The sequence below is a fragment of the Punica granatum genome, chromosome 7 (assembly GCF_007655135.1).
Source record: "Punica granatum isolate Tunisia-2019 chromosome 7, ASM765513v2, whole genome shotgun sequence".
Classification (NCBI taxonomy): Eukaryota; Viridiplantae; Streptophyta; class Magnoliopsida; order Myrtales; family Lythraceae; genus Punica; species Punica granatum.
Genome location: NC_045133.1, coordinates 27,693,364 through 27,712,954, shown reverse-complemented (window position 1 = coordinate 27,712,954; position 19,591 = coordinate 27,693,364). Strand labels below are relative to the sequence as shown.

Genomic DNA, 19,591 nt, shown 5'->3' with positions numbered 1-19,591 from the left:
CTCTGTCTTCGTTTATTTCTTCATTGTTATTTTTATTTTACATGGATGATGAGTAACATTGAATAGAAATATCCTATGTCGATTCAAGAAACATCGAGACCTCTCTTCTTTGTGCGTATGGTGCTGTATCAGGTTTTGATGGAATACGAATTGTAAATCCAATGATCCATTTAAAATCCCCAAGAACTTGACTCGATCATCTCTCCTATGTTTTGCACGGGGACTTATGGGACTTATGAGATTGAAATGAGAGGAATCCAATTTTACATTTATCTCTAAGAAAATGAGAGCAAAGTATGTCAGAGACTATTTTGATCGGGACTGATGTTTTATTCTTTCTTTATCTTTTTTGAGCCTTTGGCATGGATAAAATGTCAAAGAGAAACATATATTCCAGTCAGTGTCATGCACGTGAGTTGGAAGTATAAATTCTCGATAATTTTTGTCCATCCAATTGTCGAAATTTTACCCTCTCAGTGGCTGGCTCAGTTCGAGTTGGATTAGTCGGGAACTATTATGCTCCGTTTGGTTTCGCAGTTAAAATCACAAAAAAATTAACTTTAACTTTAATTCAACACACTACATAACAAAAATACACATTTCTCAAGTCAAAAATTTTAACTTTAACTTTAACTCAACACACTACACAATTATTTGTCATTTTTTACAATCAAAATTAAAGTTACTTTAACTCTGAAACCAAACGTACCATTAGACTTTCAAATATCAAGGTGTACACCGAAAAAAAAAAGTAAGAGAAAAATTGAATTACTAGAGTTCATGCAACGCGGGGGTCTTTACCTTCTTCTTTTTTTTTTTTAATAAAGTGATCAAATCCCTCGTGAAATCTACTTCGCCCAAGTTCGATATTACTAAACCCTTTAGAAAATTAACTATCGCAAACGTGAGGTAAATTTCGACCCTGTAATGGCGTATAAAATTGTAAAAGGCCTAATTAGTTAATAACGGCCCATGAACATTTTTAGATCCATCACCGAGGCCCAATCATTTTTCTTTTTTGATGAAGGCCCAATCATTTATTATATATACTCTACATGGCGTGCATAATCATCTCCGTTCTCGGTATATAATATGAACTGGTTCTCTAAGGTAATTCTAGAACACACTACTCTCCAGAAATACTCTTCTAACTTGAATGTCAGAACCTTATTTGCAGGTCTTGAGAGGCGATCAATCTGAAGGAGCAACCCAAAGATTTTTTTTCCCTGCATCAATCACGAAAATAAACGGTCTTTACCTAATTCATTTAATAAAATGACCAAATCCCTCTTGAAATCTAATTCGTCCAAGTTCAATTTTACCGAACCCTTTAGAAAATTAAACTATCACTAATGCGAAGATAAATTTCGACCCCGTAATGGCGAATAAAATTGTAAAAGGCCTAATTAATTTAATAACGGCCTATTAACGTTTTTAGGTTATCACTCGGGCCCAATCAATTTTTTTTTATATATATATATACTATACATGCATCAATATCTCCATTCTTATAGAAATACTCTTCTAATTTGAGCATCGGAGTGGGTTCTCTGGCACAAACCCGATAGCCCTTTTTTGCAGGTCTTGAGCGGCGATCGACTCGAAGGAGCAACTCGAAAATCTTTTTTTCTGCATCAACCACGAAAAAGGAAAAACCTAATCTATATAATAAGGTGACCAAATCCCTCGTGAAATCTAATTTTCCCAAGTTAAATATTGCTGAACCCTTTAGAAAATTAAACTATCACGAAAGAACGAGAAAAAAAAAAAAAAAAGAACACAGACAGAGCCCGCTTTGGTCATAAATCCCCCCGGGGGCTTATATTTTATGGGTGGGCTGGACGGGGAAGTCTTTGGATTGGGCTTCTGTGTGATAAGAAAGGCCATTCAGGTACGTGGCAGGCCCAAAATATGTTTTAGGATTTGGGTTTTTCCACTTTATCTTAAGTTCATAAGTTGATCTAGATATTAACAATTTTATCCAGTCATGTCACGCGACAACACCGAGATCGGTTTACATCGAGGGAATGCATCGCCGTGTTCAAATGTCACAGATAAATATGATATGAGCATTTCCGGTTTCCATAATCCGGCTTCCTTTTCCAATATATCTTGATTAGTAAATGATTCATTATTGACAATCAAAAACGACATTCTTCAAATTCGAAGGCATATATGTTAGAAATAATAAGGGAAACATGTCAATTACAGTAATCTATATACAATATATAAAAGTAGGCATACTCTTAGGATGAAGTAGGCCTGTGATTGCAAGACATTTCGAGTCATCATTAATGAGGACATGACAATTGGCACGATATCGTGATGCCATTTCAAAACTTTAACTCATGGAAAGTTATAAGTCATATATTTATAATTTATATTTATGATGGATTGAATTTGATTATCGAGGATTTAATGGAGCGTGGTGTTCGAGAGAAAAATACATTTTCGGCACTACGATATCATCATTTTGAGGTCGGAAGATGATCTGATATCAATTGATATATTAACTAAAGAGCAAGGTAACTGCGGAAATAGCTTATGAACTCTCTATTATTGAGAGGAGATGGAATGTGGTATTTTGTTTGTTGTGGGAAATAAGATACATTCGATTTATTATTGTTTTATCACCGAAGTGTGTTTTGAATTAGGGGAAATTGATATGTTTTTCTTCGATTTATTTATATTTTTCTTCTCTTGTGGGATTGACTTCATAAACGAAAAGCAACGTCTGAATTGGTCTCTTTAAAATAATAAATAAACTTTATCCACTTCGATGATATTTCCCGTGCATGTGGGGCCTACCTGAAATGCCCCATTACGTGGAAATTCTTGCCTATGAATTTAGGACATATAATAAATAAATAACCGTACAAAGATAAACCCAGGATTTTAATGAATTTTCATTTTTTAGGCTAAAGGATTTTGATAGATCATTATTATTATTATAAATCACGGAGGCAGGGCCCACTTCGGCAAAAGCTGTCGTCAACTTCTCTATCTCATCCGTCGGATTTACCTTGCTTTGGAAGTTGGTACCGTGATCGAACGATCAGGAATGCGGTATCTGGTCAATAGAATCTCTGCCTTTTGAACCTCTGACAAAACAATATTTTGTTTGCTTGACTCTCAAGTATTTTTTTTTATCATCATCATAATACTCACATCATGTTCAAAGAGTGAAGTAATTTCGAAATTTATGCAAAAAGGAAAAACAGTCTCTTCTAATTGTAAGTGATATGCATGAAGAAAGTCAAAATCTTTGATGGTTCCATCGGACAAGAAACATCGCATGCTTTATAGTTTAACCAATGTTCACTTGTGCAAGTACGTGAACTCCCCGAAATTATTCTTACGTATACCCAAATAAGTTGGTGACACACACCTTTTTAGCACGCATATCAGCTCTACTATTTTCTCGTCTCGTCTCTCTTTTTGTTTTTTTTTTGGATGAATGGTCAATTTTCTTGTCTCGTTGCTTTTGATCTAAATATCAAAGTGTGAAATCAAATAATTAACCCGCTTGATTTTCACATCATTTCGGGTTAATCGCTTTGTTGCGCTTCAAGCACGTTGTTGCTAAGCTCATCGGAATAGTCATGAAGTGCATCTCACGCAGTGGTGGAAGCTCATCTACTTCAACTTTGGCAACCAACTATTTTTAACCGATTCAAATTTTAGTCGATCGTTCTATTAAAGTATTAACATGTCATTATGAAGCCGGTGCCATAACAAATTAAACTGCAAAAGAAGTACCTTTTGGCAAACACTCACGAGGATTGCACGTGGACCAAACCGATTTATCAAGTCGGTAATTGTATGAAATTACCACTACAGTAACTAGTTAAGCTGCGGGAGAAGTATCTTCTTGCAAAACAACCTTATCTTTTAAAGCGGACGCGACTTCTCGAACAAATATTATCACAAATCTTTGATCCAACCAATGTTAATGGCGTCAACATTAGGAATATGGTTACATGAAATACTCTTGAAGCCCCCGTCTCACTGTCAGATAATTGAAACGACGATTATACCATATTGAAAAGAGACGGAAGTTTTAGCTAACCATTAAATTATTTATGTCCTTCAAGAATCTGTCTCTAAAAGCATAACATACTTATATTGAAAGAGAAATATTTTTTTTTTACTCAAATATCAATTTGACAAAAGAGAAACTATAAGCGAGGGAATACATGACTTTAAAGAAATTCAAAATCTACACAAGATACAACCACATCGATATCTGGTTGAAATTTTGGTAATGTCCGGTTTTTTTTTTCACTTTAAAAAAATATTTCCTCTTATAATTTTTTTATTGCCTCAGTGGAACCAGTTAATTTAACAAGGTACATTATTTAGACATGAAGTTACTCGCCGAAAAATATATTATTAGATAACGATAATTAAAACAAACGGTGGAGATGATGATAACAATCACAATGATAAAAATAGCAAGTTTTCATTAAAATATATACCTAATATTTTTTCATAATATTCACGGTTAATTAATTTAAGAGGATTAGTAGGAAGATTTAACAAACCTCTTATAAAATATTCATTATGGAATAAAATCGAATAAATTTCCTTTAAAATTTAGATGTGGTATATCTTTCAATAAGAATTACCTTTTTTCTTCTAAATTAGAGACCGCATCTGAATTTTTTAAAGAAAGTTATTTGATTTTATTTCATGATGAATCTTTTTGCACCTAAATTTATCCGGTATCCTTGTAAATTTTAGTCTAAAAATAACAAATAATATAATATACAATCTGTATACATTTTTTTCCCAAAAAGAAAACGAAATATTCCCTTTTATTTTTTCCCTAAGAATCTTTGATTTAAAAACTAGAATTTTTGCCATTTCATATCAAAGATCGATTTAGACAAGTAATTACACGAGGAAAGGTTCACTTGCACAGCGAAATCGCATAAAAAGCCTAATTTACTATTTTAATATTCATGTATTTATGTATATATAAAAAACAATTAAAAAATAAGGGTAATTTTAAATACATTTTTTGAATTTCAATACTTAATTCCGTGATAAAATCACAATTGCAAATATGTCATGTAATTTTAAATTTAATGACACATATGGCAACTTCACCATACCACTGGCCAACGCCGCGCTCTCCCAATAGTGAGCCGACATGTCTCCGCATTCCATTTACTTATTTTAGAATCGTCGTATCATTCAGCCAATTGCTGTCCCTCGGCCAAGTCACGCTCACTAACATGGCTCGCATACCAGTGGGCGCTCGGCTGTGAAAGGCAGGGCCAACGTATGTCATTTCGGGCATGAGCTGTAGCATGCCTAGTCCTACCGCACGAGAGGGGGTGTCATTTTAATAAAACTTATGGGGACTCTTAATTTGGAAGGTTGCACGAGGACTGGCGTGGAGGTGACCGCAGGGGATCCCTCCTCCGGTCGAGTCCACAAGAGCGTGAGCTGAGACGGCCTTTACATTACAGTGGCTCTGCGGTAAATTTGACTCCACTCTCTCTCTCACTCTCTCACAGGCGCGAAGCCGAAAAGCCACAGCTCCTCTCTCTCTCTCTAAAATGGAATGATTCTCAGAATATGAGTAAGAAGGAAGAGAGGAGGAAACAGAACAGCCGACTCGGCTAACTTCCCGCCATCCGGCTCCAACCAGCAAGCCGAGTTACGCCTTTTCCCCGTGTCGTCTTCCCCACCCCCCCAAGCCGAACCAATGCAGCCGTCGCCGCTGGAACAGAATTCCAAGTCTCGCTCTCTCTCTCTCTCTCTCTCTTCTTCTTCCCTCTCTCAGTCTCCCCTCTCACTGAAACCTCTCTCTCTCTCTCTCTCTCTAGCGAGCGATCGATCGATCGCTGTCTCTCTCTCTCTCTCTCGCCCTCTGCGTTTCCATCGTTTAACCTCCTCTCGTATTGTCTCTTCGCCATATAGGAAACGAGCGCTGCAGGCGGTCGACATGGACGCCGAAGTCTTCGAAATTCCGCCTCCAGTGCCGCGGTCGTCTAAGCCGCTGAAGCAAAAGGAGGTCAGTCCGTCGGTCCTCGCTTTCTTGATCATGTGGACTGTGAAAATCTGCTCCGATCAGTGTGTCCCGTACTGTTTGATCGTCGATTCTGCGATCCTCGTGCTTTCTTCTTTTGTGTCGTGACTGTTGTTCACAGTCGGATAGGTTCGGCAGGTTCTCGAATTCGATAAGTTCTTCCTGTTTGCTTGCGTCGCGTGTTTTGAAATTTCGTATTTTTGAAATCTTGAGCTCTGTTGCAGCTGAACCCTTCGAGACCTGCTTGAATTCCTGGCTGCATGAGTGACTTGCAGAGCTTAATTTTTCTGTACATTAGCATAGGATTTGCAAGCAGAGTGCATTTTGAGGGGTTTATGTACTTGATCCTCGCATGAAGCCCTCAAATTGTATTTCTTCCTAGCAATGGTTGAATGAAAACGCTAACAAGAAGTGTTTTTGCTTTTTTTTTTTTTTCCCGGAGGGCTTGTCGTTTGAGGATTTGTAAGTCCCTTAGCATCCGTAATTTGGGCATGGCAGTGGTTATTGTCCTTTTAGGTTAATGGTTCATGACTGTGTGAGTTTGGAATAATTGGGATGAGTGCTGGCGAGAAGAGGGCTGTGAATGATGCCTGCTGCGTCTCTTAGTTCCTGCTTTTTGGTCACGAAAGCCTCATTGAGCATCGTGATATGAAAATCCTATTTTGGCTATGGGCTTTTCAATATATTAGAATGCTTTTGTGTCTCTCTTTTCTTTTCATCTTAATGGCACTTGATGTTTTGACTCATTCGCTTATTTTATCATGTTTTTATTGAGTTATATTAACGATAAGATAACAGTCTTTTGCCTGTTGAATTGCTGAGAATCATATTGAGTTCTACCATATTGCCTGCTGACATGTTTTTGCCCCTTTTGTTTTTCATGTTGAGTTTTCTTCTTTTCCGCCGGTTTTGTTTGGGAAAAATGATTGATGTAGATTGGCGCTTGTGGATATGTATTTAGATTATTGCTGAGGAAAAACCTGATCTAAATTTATATATTGGAAAAAAACTTTGCAGCCTTTTGTTCATGAAGTAATTGATATCGATGACGATGAAGACCCTGGTGATGCTGTAATTATTGAGAAGGAACTGAATAAAATAAAGAAAGGGAAGGCCGTGATGGACGTTTCTGATGGTCGCTTAAATGGTTACTCTGAGGTACACCAACTTTCTTTGTTCTTTTTCTCTTTTAGCCATGAGATTCTCTATCTCATTCCATATCCCCCTCCTACTCATTTTCCCTTGCAGGAATCTTTAGCTGACCATATGTATATACCCCCTGATGATTTAGTTGGAGCAATGAATGGGACAGAACTGAATGGTTTAGAAGAAGGCTCGCATAATTCCTATAATGCTGATGCGCCTTTTTATGATTTTGTCTCATATGATGATGACTACATGGATTATATTATTGAAGACGGGGTGCATCATGATGATGATTATGATCTGCTGCAAGCTCATTTTGATAGTATGGATATACCTCCTGGTGTGGAGGCGCCGGTACCATGGTTGCCTGATATTTCCAAAACTGAGAAGTCAGGTGCTGGAAATACTGTGCAGAGTTCAGGCTCCCTACATCCAGAAACTGCGGCCTTTGCTGTAAAGACAGAATCTTTTGGCTGGACTCAACCTGCCACATTTGAGATGAATGCTACATTTAACAGTACTTCTGGCTCGCTTAGCCAAGCTAACTCTGCGGGTCATCCACCTCAGGTGGATCCATCAGCACCTTGGTTGCCTACACAATCTGTGCAGACCAAAAAGAACCGAGCTGGACGCAAAGGCAGTAGCAGAAATTTCTCCTTTGGGTTTGAGTCATTCAAATCCCGGCGACTTCTAGAGTCTTTAAAGAATAAGAAGTCACCAGTTTCTTCCAGTAATTCTACTAACTTTAGCCCTTCAAGTCAATTTGCTGGTGCTAAGCAGCCTCATGGAGTTAATCCTCACAATTGGGACCAAAGCATGACGGCCCATGGTGTTAATGAGCCGACCGTTTCTGTTAGTTCATCCTATTCAAGTTTTCCGCAGGCTGTTTCTGGTAGTTCATCGTATCCAAGTTTTCCGCAACAAATTTTCTCACAGAACAAGCCTTCCAGCCCAGATCCATTTAAGACATGGATGAAGGACCCTTCCAAGTATTCTCTCAATCACTCATATGCCTCTCCTGCAACTTACCCTACTTTTATTGAGCCCTTTGCGCCCTCGGTATACACTCTCCCTGAGGAAGATACTGATGACTGTCAAGTGCCTCAAAGTCTTACTGGAGACCATTCCAATGATACTGATGATGTTGTGAGGAGGTTCGAGAATTTTAAACGGTTTGACACTGTTCAAGATCACTCAGATCACCACTACAGTGCAAGTGGCTCTTCAGTAAAGCAAGTGAGTTTTTCTGGATTCTTTTCTTCTTTTTAAATTTTATTTTTATTTTTTTATTATGTCTTCTGACGTGGTTTTGGTAATAGCCTCCAAAAAGTTGGGCTAAGAGAATCCAGGAGGAGTGGAAGATCTTGGAGAAGGATTTGCCAGGTTTGTCCGGATGCTCTAATTCTTGTGTTGGTTTTATCAATATGCTTCCTATCCTCCCATCTGTGGGCCTATTTCTCTTTGACTGAGTTTTAAGAATTGGATTTTTGATGGTTGGTGGAGTTTTTGGACTCAGAATGCTTATTTGGGAATGTAATTAGAAAGTAGCACTTGCGGAAATTGTAAAGTGGGAGGCACATTTGTATTGTTGATATTAGCAGTTTTTATGCTGTAGGATGATAGGATCTCAAGGAGACATTTACTGATTATTTCCTGCTCTTTATTATGCACAGATACCATATTTGTAAGGGTTTATGAAACAAGGATGGATCTTTTGAGAGCTGTGATTGTGGGAGCAGAAGGCACCCCATACCATGATGGTCTTTACTTCTTTGATGTTTTCTTTCCCTTGGGCTATCCTAGTTGTCCACCAGTAAGTGACTGAATCCTTATATGAGTTCTCTAGTTTGATTCTCATTGTTTGCTTCATTTGCTTTGATCTAATATTAAGGGTCTTATTGGCAGCATGTCTACTATCACTCTAGAGGCCTTCGAATCAATCCGAATCTATACAACACTGGAAAAGTGTGTCTGAGCCTTCTCAACACTTGGTCTGGTCACAAGAATGAGAAGTGGATGCCAGGTGTTTCAACTATACTACAAGTTTTGGTATCCATACAGGGTCTTATTTTGAATGCGAAGCCATACTTCAATGAGCCTGGGTATGCGAGTATGGAAGGCTCAGCCAAAGGCGAGAAGAATTCCCTGAAATATAATGAAGACACATTCATCCTGTCGCTCAGGACCATGACGTATGTGATCAGAACACCTCCTAAGGTAATGTTTCAAGTTTTTCTTATCTTGATGGATTCTGCTATCTTAACATTATGGAACATGATTACTGTTTTCATCTCTAGACTTGTACCTGCTCTAAATGTGTTATAGATCCGCACGTTTTGGTATAGATGTTTCCTCCTACTAGGTTACCTTAATGCTGGAAGATGATTGTGTGAATCAGTTAAACATAGACTAGGAAATGATCTAGTATTAAAAGAAGGCGGTCTTACATATCAAAAAGAGAGAATATTTGCATGCAGGCAAAATTGAGGTGCAGTCTTTAATATGATATGCTAGTAGGCTTAGGAAGAACCTCAACCACCAACAAAATCTAGAGAAAAGATTCCTCTGTTGTCAAGATATGATAATCTTGGCTTTGTGTAGCATGCCTGAGGACTGGTAACTCCTTTTTGAATAGAAAAGGAAATAAAAAAGGAAAATTTGTTGAAGTTTTATTCACAAAATAGTAGTTACCGAGAAATAAAAAGTCTCTCTCTCTCTCTCTTTCTGTTTTTTTTTTTGAACATTAAACATGTATGTTTATGGGCATGTGTTTGCACGGTTAGCTTTTTCCTCATTTCTCCTTTGTAATGTGATAGCATTTCGAGGACTTCGTTATGGGGCATTTCTATAAGCGAGCTCAAGATATATTAGTGGCATGCAAAGCCTATGTGGAAGGAGCTCAGGTAGGCTGTCTTGTCAGAGGTGGAGTGCAGGATGTTGATGCAGGAGACAAGAGCTGCTCAAGCCAATTCAAGCAGACAGTTGCGGGCTACATTGGGATCCTCGCAAAGGCATTCATGAAGATCGGTGCCCAGGAATGCGAGAGGTTCCTGGCTCCTCCACCACCCCCAATGGAGATCAAAAGGCAAGTAGGTGGAGTTACTATAATTGAACCTCTTGACTGAGTTGGGACCCGGCTTTGCACATTGCAAACTTCTTTTAAATCTCTGATGATAGAACTGATCATAGCGGCCCGGGCTTTCATTCAAGTGGCTTACCTTTTGATACTTTAGGATGATGAATTCTGGCTGGTGTACATAGGGGGTGTAGATATGGTGACAAACGGATCTGCTTCTGATTAAGTATTGAACAAATGAGATTTTGTCACTGATCCGAATGTTGCTAATTTCGCCTCTGCAGCTGTATACATTGAGTTTTGATGAGTCATCGGCCACCCGAAGCGGGGCTTAAAATTGATTCATGTCCCGTGTTGTCTCATTGAGCGATGCTAGTGGTTCATGTACATGCTTGGGATTTATAGATAACAAGATCTTAAATTTTATATAAAGTGCGGGTTATGAGTCAGTCTCGATCATCTTTTCTGTTCCTCTGATTCAAACATGCCCTTCTCTTCCAAAATTGGTCCGGTGTAATAAATTGTCTCCGGAAGCATTGTTTATTTATCTTTTTCTCTCTCTCTCTGTCTCTCTCTCTGGCTATGTTCTTAGTTAATTTAGATTGATTGGGGCAATATTCTTATCCCCTTTTTTCCAAATAATTTGTTCTTTCCAATAGGAAGAGAAGACAACGACATGTCAAAGCCTATACCAATGAAGGAAAGAATTATTGAAGTATCGACCAATTAGGTATTTCTTTTTTTATTTTTTGTTTCCTTTTTTTAATTTTACTTCTTGGTAAATTCCTATTGAATATTATAAACTTCTCCTTTTCTATTGGACTGCGAGTTTTCCTAATTTCTTTTTTGGGATCTGCTACCATGGACATGCTTTCCATTAGGCTAGGCCCAATTGATTTTGTATATTCTCTAGCCTTTTTCTTTTTTTTTTTTCTTTTTTTTCCCTTTTGGTAAGCGTATAATCTCAAGTTGTGAATATATAAATATTTTATTCTGCTTCAATCTTGTTCATGATTTTTGACTCGGTAATTTTACTGTCCCTTTATAAATGGTCTTTAAGCTCAGTGCTGATGTGACTGTGCATATATAGATGAAAGGGGCCGTCCAGTAATTAAAGAAACCGGAGAAGTTCCGGTTATGCTGTAACGTTTAGCTCATCGGGGAACTTGTCTTACACGATGATGGGATATTCTAAAGGCGATCAATGCTTCCGGTGGAGCCATTTATTAAAGCGTCTTTTTGACTGCGCATCCAATAATTTTAACGTTGTTGATGGGGACTCGTGTTCTTGACCCCACGAAAAAGGACTCCACTGATTATTATTCTATATAAGTAGACAAATCAACGAAGATGAAGACTCGAGTTTATCCGAATGACATCGCCGTGTTTGTTTTTCCGAATAGTTGTTTCGATCACGATAACTTAGATCATTCAGATCATTCGGCCTTTGATTTTCATTTCGCTTTTCCATTAGAGGATGAGTGATTGCCGGTATTATGGTTTTTGGGTTTTCCGATGCTAGTCAGATGCTGAAAACTGTAAAACCTGAAGCAAAACGATGTAGATTGGTCCGGTTCTCCCGGGCACAGTTCTTGATAAATGCAAAACACGGGAACGAAGCTAGACTAGTGAATTTGTGTTCAGTTGATCGGACATGGTGTAGGTGATGGCAGAGCGGTACACAAAGAATAATAGATAAGGGATAACATCATCTCATCCGAAAGGCTAATAATCGGTCTCGACCTGCAAGCGTCCTTAGTTACGGTGACATTAGAGATCATCGTAATTGAAGCGGACATTCGCTCGCTTGAATGTGTTATAGATGCATCGGACTCTGATTAGCACACAAACGGAACTGAAAACGAGGATTTTATTTATTGGAATTAAGATTAACCATTTCACGAGGATTTATTTATTTTTACTATACTCAGTTGTCCGTACCTACTCACATCATGCGATAAAAAGAAGTGATGGTAAACCTATCAGATTCCGAGCGCACTATGTCATCGACAATATCGTCAGGGTATCAGCAGCTCATTAAGCTCTACGCAAAATGACTTGAGCACCATGTTGGGGTTGGAGAGTGATGCTTGTTGCCGGGGCATGGGCATAAGAAGGAGAAAGCTCGAATGAGAACCGTTGCAATATCATTGCCATTGCCATCTTCACTTCGATCAATGCAAAGTTCATCCCGATGCATATTCGAGGCCCCCAGCCGAACGGGAAATACATAACTTGGTTGTTGGTCGCCTTTGAGATTCCTTCCGAGAACCTCTCAGGCTTGAATTCCTTGGCATCTTCTCCCCAGAGCTCTTTATCGCGGGGGACAAGTAGCACGGGCAATGAAAGTTCTACTCCTGCTGGTATAGTAAGGTTCCCGAGTTTCATTTCCTTGTGGATGTAACGACCGAGCCATACCAGCGGCGGGTATAGCCTCAAAACCTCGTACAAGATCATGGTAACCTGTGAACAGAATATGTACAAGAGATCATCACCAAGCTTAAGGTCAGAAATGATTCTGCTCAATTAAAATCTCGACTTACGATCTTGAGGTGATTCAGACCATCTAGGTTGGGTTTTCCATCTCTTCCAAATGCCTGCAGAACCTCCTCTCTTGCCCGGTTTTGCCACTCAGGATGAACACTCAGTAGTATCACTGTCCAAACAAGGAGGACCGAGGTTGTCTCTTGCCCGGCAAAATAAAATTGCTTACACTCATCTATCACGTCTTGAGTACTCAGCCCCTTGTACTTGTTTCCTCTGTTTTCACGTAATTCCTTCGCGTTCGACTCCAGCAACAGTCCCAACAGATCACCAGGCGCGCCCTCCGCTGTCTTCAACTCATTTTCTCTTTTGCTGATGATCCCCCGAAGCAAAGAGTGCATCTCTTCGGACACGTAGTTCATCCTCCTGTTCATTTTCGTGGGGACAAACCTACAAGCACCAGAAGATTATGTGTACATACTTATGCATTATCTTCCTCGAAGATATCGTAATTCAGGACACTACGGATATCAATCTGATATGAGGTCCTTTTTTTACCTCCACCCTGGGATGTAGACTGATTGAAGGAATTTGATGGCAAGCTCAGCTTGTTCCTCTTGAAACTCAAAGATTCGCTTCCCTTCTTCATAGCTACTCCCAAATGCTGTTCGAGAAATCACATCACGTGTCAGATTCTGCAGGTCGGGCCAGGCATCGAGCTCGATAGATTCGTTTGTTGATATCAGCTTCTCCCATCTTGTCACCATTTCGGTGCAGCTTGAAACAAAAGCAGGCAACATGAGCTGCCACGAAAAAGACGAAAGAAATTAGCATCGATCCATTTCATTTAACAAGAACAAGTTATTCATATATCGGTTCGTGGAGATTACTTTGAGTTTCTCTTGGTGGAAAGCGGGGTTGATGATTTTTCTGTGAGTTGCCCATTTCTCACCCTCGTAGGTTGCAAGTCCAGTCGCAAGTGCCCGGACAAGTGGGTTAATAGGTGGTCTCTGAAAGTCATGTATCTTCGAGAACATGTCCTTGATATGTTCAAGATTCATGATGTTCAGTCTTGGAGTCGGTCCCTGCCATATGAAAGAGTCCTTTCCTGCAAATTTTCACACGAAGCTAATATAAAACATATCGTATAATGTTCGAGTAAACATGAGTTCTTAACTAGCCGATTCAATTTAACTTTCAGTCTATGACTAGTTCGGTGCTTATGTTTGGGGAGGACGCATGAAAAGATTAGGCCTGGAAAAGATTTCAGCAGTACTTAATTATGTCTGGTCATTGATCAGTTAGGTGCATCGAAGTTGGTTCCTAGTAAAACCAATCGAGTGGAAGAAGGTCCAGTTACATTCAGTGAAAACAACTAGCTACCGATATGTGCCTGACAGGCCATCTGTGAGCTCCCGGAATATGTTCGATCAACTTACCATAGGTGTTGACAGATTGAAGGCCAAATGGGAAGATACGGGGCACTGGGTCATCTGAGAGTCCGATGGGTCTAGACCTCGACTCTTTCAGCATCTTGGTACTCTCTTTCAGGTCTCCGGACAGGAGTCTGTACGGATTCCCCTTGAAGCCTTGTTCCCGGAGAAGCCTCTCGAGTTTCTTCGGCCTCAGCCACAACCAGTTCAGCACCCTCCATGCCCATGACAATGCGAGAGCAAGGATGGCTAGTCCTACTCCAATGGACATAGCTGACATTTCCATCTGTTTGTGTTTTTTGCGAGTGAGATTAGTTAATGTGGAGGACCTACGTGGGGATAGAAGGATTAATATAAGGTCGAGGATTGGCATGGCAAAGCACCTTCAGAAATGTGTAAATGATCTTATCATCTTGGAGTGCAAGTAATGTTGACATCCGAAAAAAATATCCGCGATGACTATTCTCGTTCCTTGAAAATTTATGTCCCTGTGGATCCTTGTTATGATTGTCCTTCGGTCCCTCTGATCCATCGATCAACACCGACCTTGTCTGGTGAAGGGAGGGGAGAAGCACTTGTTATGTCATGTTATTCGGTTTAAGTCGAGAGCTTATATTAGACGGCGAAGAGATATATTTGAAGGCAGAAAAATCTACTGAAAGATGCGTTGCCTATAATTATCCTGATGATACTCCGCGTTTAATAAAACACTAATGGATGATGATAATATTACATTTCATGAATTCCGAGTGGTTAAGAACGTAACTTAGGACGATAAATAGGAAAACAAAACTCGTCGACGTACGACGGGTGGACTACGCCCATCAATAATGTTTCCCAAAGTCTCAACTACTTTTGCTCTGGGCCCCACACACACACAGTGCTCTTCGGCTTGGAGTTCACGTTCATGACCGTGAGAGCCATTGATTGATAATATATATTCTTCTAATTGGGGGACAGACAAAAGACGAAGACCAGGCGAAGACTTTTTTCGTAGCCCAAATTGACCGGCAACTCAGAGTTGGCGGGCACTCTTAACTCTCATTTCATCAATTACTGTTGTAATTCCGGGAAATGAAAGGGCCAAAAAAAAAAAAAAAAAGAGAGCTCGTTTGGGAAGAGAATTGCATTACGATAGCATAGTAGGCTCGGTTTAGGTTTTTAATTTCAGAAATTTGTTTCAAGTTCTTTTGCGTTTGAAGTGTTGGCTATGGTATATGGCCCCGATGTGCTTTATTTTCGGATCTTAGATCACGTTTGTTAGGAATGAATGATATAAAATATAATGGAATGTGCGTAATAAGAATAAATATAGCGTAATAAAAAAGACGACTTGATTTTTCTTTTTTGTTGATAATAAATCCATGATAAAGTATAATTAAAATATTATACTTATCCTATATTTACATTCACAAATATGTTATTCTACTTCTTCCTTCAACGTAATAGAAAAGATATCATATTAAGGTATGGTCATTCACCGGAATTACGGTTTTTGGGAACTAGTCGGGACGCGGAAACAGTAAAAACTTCCTCTTATAAGAGCCCCAAGCATTACGAGCAGAACAAACAACGATCCTCAGTCTGTGTCTGTCTCTGAGTTCTCTTTTCTATCCAACTGCCTATCCTCATGAGAATGAGACCTTCAACCTTCCCATGGATCCAAATCCACACTCTCGCATTCTTCACTCTCTCTGCCGGCCTCCTCGCGGAGCAAATCTCTTACTCCGATCACTGTTCTTCATTCGTCCCTGAAGCAGCATCTGACATAAACTCCTACTCTGTAGACACCTTCCCTCTCTCCCAACATCATGCCGGGTACTACTCCGGCAATCTCCGTAACATCCTGAAGACTCTGCCTTCGTCATCTCCTCCTTTTCTTGCCAATTCCAGTTCTGATTCCTCTAACCACTTAACGTTCCAGACTCGGGATGTCCATGAAACTGCCCGTGAAGGTGTCCTCAAGGTGGAAGCGGACCTGTTGCTCCGGGTCTTCAACTATGATGACTTTTACGTTACGGAAGTCAGATCGTATGGGACGGCTTACTTTCCTAGCTTCTTTCATAGAAGCCCCAGCCGGAAGAGAGTCAGGAGCTGGGTTTTCTTCCGGCTCGAAGGTTTCTGGTCAGAGACTTCCGGGAAGCTCTGTATGGTTGGCTCAACTTTCACGAGCGAACGTGAGGGCGACGGTGATCTTAATCTCAAGGCCGTGCTTAAGATGGAAAATGTCAAAAATTCTGCGAATATCGCCAGTTTGTTCACTGGGACATTGGAGAGCTTGAGCTCCGGTGATGATAATGACCGTCACTTTGACTCTCTATCGCTTTTGATGTTCCCTCAGAGCAATTACCAGTACAGTCTGGTTACTGAGGTCAAGGAAACTGGAAGCACAGTTGGCGCCTTTGGGAGGAATCTCCCGGTGGGCTTATCACCCAGAAGCGGACAATTCTGCTCGACCTTTCAGATGCTCGGCTATAGTATTAAGTTGAAGCATGCTGCAAATTGTGATGATCCTGCGAAGAACTGCACTCCCTTCGGACGTTTGCATTCATTACCCTCAACAATGTCCTGGAGACATCTTGGATGCTTGGAGAGTGACCATGACCGGAAAGTGCGGGTTCTCGTGCATCTTTCAAATGTCATGGATTACAGTTATCTCAGCTCTTTCGACCCAAGCATGACGTTGGTTGGTGAGGGGCGGTGGGACGAGAGGAAGAATCTGCTACAGGTCATAGCCTGTAGGATACATACCACTGGAGGGTCTTTCTCTTCCGCTGGTGTCGAGGACTGCTCGATTGAATTGAGCTTCTCGTTTCCTGCAACGTGGTCGATTAAGGAACGGAATGTTATGTTGGGGGAGATTAGAAGCACAAGGAGGTCCAATGAGTCGGGTTACTTTGATCCTATTGTTATTCAACATACCGGTAGCGAGGCCTTGGATCTCCCGGGGTTGAAGTACAACTACTCCGAAGTCAAGAGAACAAAGCAGTTGTGCCCAGCAAAGAAGCAAGAAATCATGACTACAGGGAGGAGGAGATATCCTGATCGTTTCTCTCGTGATTTGAGCTTCGATATGTCTGTTGAAGTTTCCGGGGGGAAGAAGCTTGCTTGGGGCTACTCCTACCCTCTTTTTGTCGGAAATAGAGCATTTGACCGATTCACGTACGGAATGCCCGAATCAAACATGAATACTGGTGATTCTGGGGTTAAAACCAATTCCAGCACTGAGAGTCAGTTCAACATCGCCTACGAGATAAGCTTAACGATGCTAGAGAAAGGGAAGTCTAGTGGCAGGGCTGGTATTGCCACTGGCCTCCTCAATGGATCTTCAGTTTCGAATGAGAGTATGAAGATTTCTGCTGAAGGGGTCTATGACACGGAAACTGGCAGGCTATGTATGATGGGCTGCAGGAGTCTCGAGACCTTGAAGCCTGACTCGACAGACTGTGAAATCCTCATCAGGTTCCAGTTCCCTCCTCTGGACTCGAAGAAAGCCAAAGACACCATAAAAGGAAGTATTGAGAGCATGAGGAAGAGATCAGACCCTCTTTACTTCAACAGGCTGAATATTTCTGCATCGGCATTCTACGCTGAGGTGAGCGCAAGGACGATTTGGAGGCTCGACTTGGAGCTCTCCCTGGTCCTCATTTCCAACACACTTTCTTGCATCTCGGTCGGCTTTCAGATCCTCTACGTGCAAAAGCATTCTCAGGTCCTTCCCTACGCTTCGCTCCTCATGCTCACCATCCTCTCGCTAGGACCCGGAATCCCTCTTGTGCTCAACTTCGAGGCCTTATTCCTAGAAACCCGAAACCGGCAAAGCTTTTACCTCGAGAGCGGGAGGTGGCTCGAAGCTAATGAAGTCCTGGTGCGAGCAGCTACCCTCGTGGCTTTCTTGTTCCAGTTCCGCCTTCTCCAACTGAGTTTCTCCTCGAGAAGGGGCGAAGGCGATCACACAAAATCACGGGGCGCGGAGAAGAAAGCTCTGCTCCTGTCATTACCGTTATACGTGCTCGGAACTTTTGCTGTCCTTTTCTTGAACTGGAAGACCAGTTCGGATAATTCCATGTGGGGGGCATTGAAGTCTTACGCGGGACTAGTCCTTGACGGGTTTCTATTGCCTCAGATTCTGCTGAACCTCTTAAGGGACTCGACCGAGAAAGTCCTCTCAACCCCGTTCTATGTTGGGACGACCTTGGTCAGGCTGGTTCCGCATGGATACGATCTCTGGAGGGGCCATAACTTCGTCCAGACCCAGTTTGATGGTTCGTATATTTATGGGACGTCTGACACGGATTTTTACTCTACTGCTTGGGATGTGATTATACCTTTCGGAGGTATCACTTTCGCAGCCATAGTCTACCTTCAGCAGCGATTTGGGGGATGCTGCATAATTCCTCCGAAGTTCCGAAAGAATTCGATCAGTTACGAGAAGGTACCAGTAGTTAGTGATGCATAGTCGAAGGGATCTTTATATGTTCTCTAGACTTGAAGCTGCGTGAGCTTTCATGATCTATCAGCATCTTTGTCTTCTGCCTGTCGATGTATCATACCAATAATCCTGACGCCGAATCTGCAGAATCTTACAGTCATGTAATGTCCGTTATTTCAATCATCTGGTTTCTTATTTGCAAGGACTTTTATAAATCTTCCATTAATATGGCATGTTCAAGCTACGTCTGATGGATAGTCATAACACCGGAAACTGTTAGATACTAACATATATAACAGAAACAGCTCCTGCAATGAAGATGTCGGTGGTACAGGAAACACTTTTGGACATGAATAATTTATCGAACCAACCAAATAAAATATCATATTATTGCTGATACTCTATGCAGATCTGTATATAATATAAGTCTGAAGAGCGGATTATCATTATACAATTTGGAAACCCAAGCTCTTGATTTAACGTGGTTGGTTGTTAAATTTAACCAATTCAAGCACCCTTAGCTTTTGATTAAGTTGTCCCTTCGCTTGCTTTATCTCCTCCCCTCTTTTTTTTTTTCCTTTCCTATTTTTCAAAAAAAAAATATTATTTGACCAATTAGAAGACACCACATAGACTGATTTCACACGGTTAACTTCTTGTTATGATTCTGGACAAAAAATGTCTAATAAATTAAACGTTTATGACAACTTGAGTCAAACTAATACTTAAGTTTAACATTTAACATAATTGTAGCGTGACGGCCTATGTGGGGACCGTGCAGCACAAATTGACTCGGCTTGTAAACTCAGCTTCTACTTGCACTTGCAGTGTATATATGGATACACACACGCTCATATATATATATATATATATATATCTGTATATAATTTTCACTTTTCTTTTTATTTCAGTTTCTTTTTTCTTGAATAACATAAAATTTAATGACTTTTCCCCATTGACCAACGACCAGTTTGAAACTA

General features: G+C 40.4%; 3 protein-coding genes across 5 annotated transcripts; 2 read left to right on the top strand and 1 right to left on the bottom strand.

Moving 5' to 3' along the window:
- The first annotated feature begins 5,594 nt into the window (after positions 1-5,594).
- Positions 5,595-11,552, top strand: LOC116213625 (probable ubiquitin-conjugating enzyme E2 26). 3 transcript variants are annotated; one of them, XM_031548643.1, is made up of 10 exons: positions 5,595-5,748; positions 5,932-6,025; positions 7,058-7,198; positions 7,289-8,422; positions 8,506-8,569; positions 8,860-8,999; positions 9,092-9,403; positions 10,003-10,271; positions 10,922-10,992; positions 11,353-11,552. In XM_031548643.1, exons 1-9 carry the CDS (start codon positions 5,717-5,719, stop codon positions 10,974-10,976), a joined length of 2,241 nt encoding a protein of 746 aa, XP_031404503.1. In that variant the 5' UTR covers positions 5,595-5,716; the 3' UTR covers positions 10,977-10,992; positions 11,353-11,552. The 3 variants fall into 3 exon arrangements, with proteins under 3 accessions (XP_031404503.1, XP_031404504.1, XP_031404502.1); XM_031548644.1 differs by having other exon boundaries at positions 11,323-11,552; XM_031548642.1 differs by lacking the exon at positions 11,353-11,552 and having other exon boundaries at positions 10,922-11,116.
- A 562-nt stretch (positions 11,553-12,114) lies between these two features.
- Positions 12,115-14,558, bottom strand: LOC116213627 (cytochrome P450 CYP72A219-like). Its single transcript, XM_031548645.1, has 5 exons — positions 14,186-14,558; positions 13,637-13,854; positions 13,305-13,549; positions 12,806-13,196; positions 12,115-12,725 (listed from the first exon to the last, which is right to left on the bottom strand). Exons 1-5 carry the CDS (start codon positions 14,550-14,552, stop codon positions 12,300-12,302), a joined length of 1,647 nt encoding a protein of 548 aa, XP_031404505.1. The 5' UTR covers positions 14,553-14,558; the 3' UTR covers positions 12,115-12,299.
- A 1,257-nt stretch (positions 14,559-15,815) lies between these two features.
- Positions 15,816-18,638, top strand: LOC116214596. Its single transcript, XM_031549978.1, has one exon. It carries the CDS (start codon positions 15,816-15,818, stop codon positions 18,636-18,638), a length of 2,823 nt encoding a protein of 940 aa, XP_031405838.1.
- The last annotated feature ends 953 nt before the right edge of the window (positions 18,639-19,591 follow it).

Bases quoted from the DNA above. Each gene is read 5' to 3' on its own strand.
- LOC116213625 (XM_031548643.1), top strand. From the start codon at position 5,717: ATGCAGCCGTCGCCGCTGGAACAGAATTCCAA. The intron at 5,749-5,931 runs GTCTCGCTCTCT...TTCGCCATATAG, and splicing joins CCGCTGGAACAGAATTCCAA to GAAACGAGCGCTGCAGGCGG. The intron at 7,199-7,288 runs GTACACCAACTT...TTTCCCTTGCAG, and splicing joins GCTTAAATGGTTACTCTGAG to GAATCTTTAGCTGACCATAT.
- LOC116213627 (XM_031548645.1), bottom strand. From the start codon at position 14,552: ATGCCAATCCTCGACCTTATATTAATCCTTCTATCCCCACGTAGGTCC. The intron at 13,855-14,185 runs GTAAGTTGATCG...GAAAATTTGCAG, and splicing joins TCAATCTGTCAACACCTATG to GAAAGGACTCTTTCATATGG. The intron at 13,550-13,636 runs GTAATCTCCACG...TTTTCGTGGCAG, and splicing joins TCCACCAAGAGAAACTCAAA to CTCATGTTGCCTGCTTTTGT.
- LOC116214596 (XM_031549978.1), top strand. From the start codon at position 15,816: ATGAGACCTTCAACCTTCCCATGGATCCAAATCCACACTCTCGCATTC.